General features: G+C 42.8%; 1 protein-coding gene across 1 annotated transcript in view; it reads left to right on the forward strand.

Annotated features, from left to right (window-relative positions):
* CTXND1 (cortexin domain containing 1) overlaps positions 1-6,450 on the forward strand; it is a 34,651-nt gene extending 28,201 nt beyond the window's left edge. The window contains exons 3-4 of the mRNA XM_087744023.1: positions 531-705; positions 5,494-6,450. Coding sequence (XP_087600149.1) covers positions 5,548-5,727 — 180 coding nt within the window. The 5' untranslated portion in view covers positions 531-705; positions 5,494-5,547 and the 3' untranslated portion in view covers positions 5,728-6,450. The remainder of the gene's footprint in view (positions 1-530; positions 706-5,493) is intronic.
* Positions 6,451-7,664: the final 1,214 nt, after the last annotated feature.

Below are 7,664 nucleotides of genomic sequence, written 5' to 3' on the forward strand. Positions count from 1 at the left end.
ATGGGTTTGTCATCCAGCAAGCTTTAAGGGTTTGTCTGGTTGAAATCATTTTGTGTGCATGTAAATGTCATCCCAAATCAGACTAAAAAGAAATCCAAATAATTAATGGTTTTTCAGTCCTGGTATATCAGTTCAGATCCATCAAACAGTTTTGTTTAAGCAATTGAAATGTTTCACTTCAATTCTGGCCATTTTTGTAAAAAAAAAATTAAAAAAATCCAAAAACTAACTGAAGATACAGACTCCTGAGCAGTACCAATTCAGACCTGGTTGACTTTTCACTATAAATTAAAAATGGGGTTTTTCCTTGTTTAAGAAGAAACAAGGATATGATTACTTTAGGCTCAAACGTTGCTCTTTGTATCATAAACGTTCTTCTAGGGAATGTCTGAGAAATAAATCCATCTTGCATATGACTGTATCCAATTGCCTCAGGCTGTCACTGGAGCGATTCCCAATGGCTTAACGAACCCGTAACGCCCACATCCTGCATGATGAGCAATGGTGAATTATTATTTCTTTTTTTCCAGAACACACCGGTGAGAACTGCTTCCAGGTCTGGGTGGACATGAACCTGAGCGGAGCCTGAACGCCATTAAAGACACACTGACTAACAAAACTTTTAAAATATGGCTACAGTCAGGATTTTAACTCCGCAATGCTGCTATGCCGGGATGTGACAGGCTTCCTACCCAGGTCTGGAAGGTAGGGATCTGCTTGCATATATGAAATCACATAGTTTCCCATCCCTCCCCTCCCTGCATATCTGTTGTTTTCGGAAAGGAGTACAGAAGAAAAAAAATAATATTTTGAAATATATCCTATGAGTTGAGATGAGTGGAAAGATGATTAATGAGCATAGGAACTGGTATGGTTTAGATCAACTCTCTGCAATATATATGGTACATTATTGCCTTATATTTAAAGTGACAGTGCCAAGATTGTCAGGTTTGGAAAAAAAAACCACATGTATTTTAAAGTATCTTGCATAGATAAGAATGATTGTGAAATCCAGCCACTCCTATGAGCACAAGCATTATATGGTTTCTAACAGAGCTGGTATACTAAAGAGGATGCCAATATATCTCTATCTGCTTGTGTACATAAGGTCATAAAAAATGAATATATCCTCTCTTCTGTGGCAATCCGTCATGAAAAGAGCACTGGGAAACACAAAGCAAACAGCAGTGGAAAGACCAAATGCTCAGGATGGATTCTTTGCTGAGGTACCCAAGTTCTTTATCCCCAGGCCCTGGTCCCTGACTGTTGTTGCACATGACTGCCAGGCTGCCGGGTTTCTTAACTGCAGGAATGTTCAGACAAGAACAAGCCAGGGGGACCAGGGCATCAAAACTAGATGATGCTGACCTCCTGGAGAGATACAACTGCTGCCTGTTCCTTCGCAATTCACAGGGAGCCAAGTGCAGAGTGTCACTTCTGGTACTGAATTACACTGCCCACCGCAAGCCAGCCCAGCTCCATCCCTGTCTAGATGCAGAGAAGCGGAGAGTCCCACAGCCCTCTTGAAGAGGCTGCCTGTGGTGCCCATCTATTCTGGGAGACATTAGAGGGGGAGAGACTGTATTGAAGCACCTGGGGATTTACAGAAGAGCATACACTCATAAGACTGCTAAACTGCTTAATAATCTGAACCAGAGATTGCCCTTCTTCATCTGTTGGCTTTGTTTAAACCAAATTATGCTTTCAACAAATCTGAAGAAATTAAAAAAAATATCATTCTACAGCTGGGTGCTGACAAGCTGGAATAAAGTAATTTTCTACAATTCAGCTATTCAGAGAAAACTTAATCATTCAAGTGTGAACCTTTATAATTGTTTTTGCTAATCTTTTTTCCCCCCATATGCTGTCAACATCAGCTGTGCTGGTAAATAAGAGCAAAGCACCCAGCCAACCAGTCTGTAGCCAGAGCGAGAGTTAGTTTCAATGATGGATTTCACAAGCCAGGCTGGGACCTGCAAAACCGTTCTGCTAACGCACACAGCACATCCCCCTCGTGGCTGAGATAGAGGGTAGGGCGTGCAGGCAGGGCCTCCTCCAGCATGGACCAACTCTGCTTCAACCTGTAAGACACTTCCATACCCCCTCCAAGCCTGGCTGTACCGCTGGGCACCAAGGGGATGAAAGGGAAGGCTGAGGCACTGGCCAAGGAACTGGAAAACAAGCAGAACAAGTTGTTCACCTAATACAGAGATAGAAGACCACAAGTACCTGGCAGACAGCCAGGAGTGGCACGTAGCTGCTGTACCCTCGCTCATGTATGTAAGCACATCATTGCCACGCAGCAGCCGCAGCTGTCTGTGCAGGGAGACAGGAGGCACGTTGGATATTCACACGGGAACAAGCTTGTTCCCTCCCTGTGCGCTGGTGTATCCACAGGCAGTTCCCTACCTGCAGCGGTGCTAAAGGGTTTTTAGGAAATAATAATCAAACAGCATGTCCATGATAAAACCAGGGAGGTGAACTTTCTCAGGAGGAACCAGCCCTGGTGAACACGTGCAAGTAACTCCTTTCACATCTGGGGACCATCTCTTGCTGGTCTGCAGATGCCTAATCGAGAACAGCAATATGTTCCAGCAATAATAAATTAATCTGGAGACAACTGCCTCAGACACAGCCCCCTTCCAGCACCTAGATCTATTCAGTGCCCATAACTGTCTCTGCATGGCCAAGCCCACTGAAATCCAATTGCAATAACTAACAGCGCAGAACACCACCAAATGCCTTCTGACACCTAATCCACCACGCAACTCAGATGAGCACGAGCATTATGTTGGTGCGGCTCTGACAAGCTGGATCCGCAGAGGATGTTTCCCCCTCTGACGATGCTGATGCACAGATGGATTCAGGTAAGCAGTCAAGCTGTGAGCGAGGAGAGCAACTTGGAAAGCCAGGCCCTTCTGGCCAGCCCCAAGAAATACATTCTCCTTCACTAATGACTTAACGCAGAATGGTAGTCACAGCATAGAAATGTTACCAAGTTTATGGGGAGAGCAGAAGGAGTTGTACGATTTGTACAACCTCAGGAATACATCTTTTTGGAAAAAATATTTGTATTCCCACTGAAAATGCTTTTTGGCAAAACAGATCAACCGAAACCTGAAACCATTATATTCAAGCTGTCACTGTGATTTCCTGTGTCATCTACAGCTCAGATGCCGTACGCCGTCTCTGTGCTCTCTGGGTAAAGCTTTCTGCCTGCCGTATCCTTTCCATAACATGCTTTTCCCTTCCAGCAGGAGAGGGGGCTGCATGACAGCTCAGGTGTTTCATAGGAAACATCATCCATCCACAGCCCTGTGGGCAGAGGCAAGTAGAAAGGCGCAGCACTTGAACCACAACTCCCACGAGATTGTGTGATGCCATTTTGAAGAGGAAAATCTCCAAGGACCTCTACGTGAAATCTCAGATCATTTTCCAAGTAAACGATTCATCTTTTAGAAGAAAGTACATTTGATTGAAAATGCAGTTTTTCAAAGATCAGTACTAGTAGAAATTACCAGGTAGTTCTGATATTCTGCAGGAGGTAATTTAGTGTGGAATAACACCACATGGTACAATAGCCAGAATATCAGGAGGGGAAAAAAAAAAAAAAATCAAATCCACCCTTGTTGGACCTTCACAAGAGTACTTCAGGAAGGACTGGGCTGCATTAGTAGTTTTGATAACTTTTTTTAATTCTGCTCCACAAAAAAATAAGTATCCACAATTAATACTCGGTCTCCACTTGAGTCTTTTGGACCAAATGAAGTTATAAACTGTAATGTAAAATCTCTTGGCTGGTGAAACAGAGTGGTAATAGTCTTTTCTGGGAATAATACACCTTTGATCAGGCCAGGTGAGCAAGTCTGACCCCACACCTCAGTGATTTCTTCATGAGCCCAAACTTGCTGGTCCATCCAAGGATCTCACTGGTAAATACATGCAATGTCTGCTTGGTTTCATTCACTTTCTGCCATCAGCTTCTCTTTCATCTCCCTGCTGCAGTAATTTCTGTGCTTTCAGGAAATTAAAAAAATCTGCTGTCCTTGTGCTTAAAATAGACTAGAGGGCCCAGCTGATTTATACTTGCCTTGTAGGATCTAGGAGGTGGTGAAATTGGAAAACAACTTGAAAAGGAGTGAATTATGAGATAGAGAAGGAACTGTGAACTTTTAAAATAAAAGATCCTCAGTTCACCCTGAGAAAAATTCTCAGGGCATAAGAGCTCGGGAGTCACTGGGACACCCGCTCACAGCTGGCACAGCACGATGCTGCAAGAACATCATGCTCCAGCCAGATGTGAACCACTACTGAAATAGCCCTGCCAGCAGCAGCAGCTCACTGGAAACGTAAACCAGGCAAACTTGGCTGCGTAGGTAAAACCTGTACCTGGGATTTCCTCACTGCATTAATGTAGTTATAGAGAGCAACTGGACCATTTGATACCTAAGTTTCACCCAATTCTCCCTGTAGTTCACTATCTTCTCTTTCCCATCTCTGTTCTCCAAATGAAGCAGGGATTGATTCTCAGATTACTTGTTGCATTGATGTGAATGAGGTTTTTTGTTGTTGCTTGTTTTAAAGAGGCATTCCATATTCCTGCTCTTTTACAGTGGTAACCCTCAACACTTCTACATCCCACCTTGACCAAAAGGTGGATGTCAGGAAAAGTTTCCCCCATCCCTGGGCAGTGACTTAATTCCATGACTCAGGTCACTTCCTTTCCTTCAGCATCATCATACAAAGCAATTTTTGTTAGCAGCTAATGGGGACAAATTTGCAGAGGCAGAAGCAAGACAATCTCTGCTGAAGCCATTTTGTTCACGGATTCAGATGATGAGGTCAGAAGAGACCTTCAGCTATGCTGACATCTGCATCAAATAAAATAATCCTTGTACTAATCACATAATCCCCTGTACCGCTCTGGGTGATAAAACACCCATGTAAAAATTATATTGCTCCTAAAAATCTTCTATTGCCTGGAGAACCTATGAGTACCAGAGATTAAATATTATGGAAAATAAGTATGCATAATTTTCACTTTGCTTTGTGCCAGTGAGAGACAGGGAATGTTTGGACAGAGAGGAAAATTGGGATAGAAACAGTCTGCTCTGCCATTTGTCTGCTCTTTCAGACTAGCAGAGGAGAGGAAATATTTTTATGATTGGGAAATGCTGAGACAAGAACGGTGTCTGTGCCTCTTTTAAGAGGTGATATTTCAAGTGCATAGTGTTCATTCACCACTGCTTCTCTTTTCTTTGTTAACACCTCTTTTTATTATCTAATATTTTAGCAAGAAACATTAACGGGCTAAATTAAGGTGGAGATGAGGTTTCTCCTCTTCACAGCTCTCAGTTACCCAAGCTATGACATTTCCAGCAGGTTTATTTCCCTACAAGAATATATCACAGATTTTCTGTTTCCAGTTCTACCCCCGAGTTTCCCCATACTCAGGAGCAATCACTTGTGTCTGATGCTGTGTTTGTTTTGCAGGTGGTTGATGATGTTAGGAGTAAATCTAAACCCAGATGAAGAGCGGCATAAGCAATGGAGGGACCAACCCCGGAGCCTGTGTACGTTGATGTGGACAAGGGACTGACATTAGCATGTTTTGTCTTCCTCTGCCTCTTCTTGATTGTGATGATTATTCGCTGTGCAAAAGTCATCATGGACCCTTACAGTGCCATCCCTACGTCTACATGGGAGGAGCAGCATCTAGATGACTGAAAGGACTTCACTAGACTGAGCCATAAAATGCTGCGATCCAGGAGGCCCACCGGGAAGGCTAACACACAAACAGCCGTTTTCAGTTATGCAGGGCAACAGCAATATCTCTAAGAGCACATAGTGTAAATGATTCTTGCTCAACAGATCAGGATATCAGCAAGCCATTCTGCCAGCACAGTTTAATACTATGCAGCAACCCTTATTTTACTGAAAACAGTTATCATTGTAACTCAAGTAGCACAAGACTCTCCAGACTTTTCCTAACATAACTCTTGGTCTAGCACAGTTTGTCCTCCCCTCAATATCTCCCACAAATCCAGGGTAACCATCAGAATTTGGAAAAGCAACAACAACATTTTGTCTTTCCTGGAAATAGATTGCTTCAGATATCTTCCTCAGTCATTAAATTTGTTTTTCAAAAAAGGCCCATATTTTATAATTTTGTATCCCAGAGCATCACTAAGTAGAAGCGCTAAATCACCCCTGGTTAAGTAGAGTTATACGAACAGATGTATTCTCAACTCACTTGGTTCTGCACATACACTCCCTACCACACTGCAGTTGTATTTCCAGAGATCAGCATACAGAAGCACTCGGGCTACAGTTCCCAAGCAGGCTGTGGACTAGCATTGACCCTGTAGCACCACTTTGCTCTATCCTACTCATGCAAACACTAGGCATTCTATCATCTGCCACGGGTCCATGGATGAGCCAGATGTGTCAGACCACTTATGATGAGCTTGGTAGCCACCAGAAGTCCACGGAGCAGAGCTTGGACACTGCTGGTTTTAACTACATAGAACTTGCTGTGATTTTCAAAGAGTGATTCTACATGCAATTTCATGCATCTTTTGTTTCAGGTGCACTTCAGTGGGATGACACACAAGCAGAATGACAAAGACAATAAGCAAGGAGACGTTGCTCCTAGCTTTGTCACTCAGACTCCTCAGCATAATAGTTACAGTAACATACAAGAATATGCATTCTACCTCAGAGAAATTCAGCACCTTCAAAAGAAGGGTTTTTCCACAAATTTGTAAGGTGAATAGCTGTACATTTCCTTCTCTCAATTCATTAAGACAGCCATTATGCAAGAAGGCATAAGCAAACAGGGAAGCTTTAGAAATTTATTATTTACCTTTTGAAGAGTGGGGATTGAGGGATTCTGATGTCCTCTGTCCCCCAAATTCTAAGCTTTGCTCACAGCTGCCTTTTTTAGTGACATGTTTGGCTTAAGAGATTGTAAGGAGTTGCTGAAGCAATACAGAGTAGGTACTGGAACCACAACAAGCATCATGAGCAGACAAGACTTGAAAGCACAAATCTGCAAGAAGGGCGTTTCACTATTTCTCCTCCTCCTTACAACCCTACCTGACCTCTAGGTTCTTGCCATAAGGTGATGCACAGAGAGTGAGAAATGTGGAGCAAAGGTTGGGACAAGGAATCAGGATGTAGACTTTGTAGGTTATTATTCTCAGCTCTGACGGATTTGTTTGATGATCACACAAGTCACTTCTTTATGTGCCTCGGTCTACTCATCAGTGAAATGGGTACAACAATATTAACTTGTCTCACATTGTTTTGTCTGTCTCATAATACCAGAAAGCATTTGGAGACCCTTAGATAGGGATACAGAAATAAGGTATTCATTTACAATTCTTCCTTGTGAAACTAATGGGGAAGATCTGAATCTCAATATACAGCAAGGGAAGTTCTCCCCAGGCAGAGGACTTGTCTAGATCTCCATTTACTCTCTCATTAAGGTTGTAGTATTTTGAGTCATTCGAAATGGCACCTGGCTTTGTTACATATTCCACTGATTTCTAAGGACAGTCTGGATGTAAGGTGCTTAGCACTGTGATTACAGAGTTCCCAAAATAGCAGGCTATGAGGCACGTGGAGATTTTTGCATGGATCTTTTGCACCACACAATTTTT

This window comes from Nipponia nippon, unplaced genomic scaffold (assembly GCF_047370975.1).
Source record: "Nipponia nippon isolate SJK-2023a ecotype South Korea unplaced genomic scaffold, ASM4737097v1 scaffold_9, whole genome shotgun sequence".
NCBI classification, from domain to species: Eukaryota; Metazoa; Chordata; class Aves; order Pelecaniformes; family Threskiornithidae; genus Nipponia; species Nipponia nippon.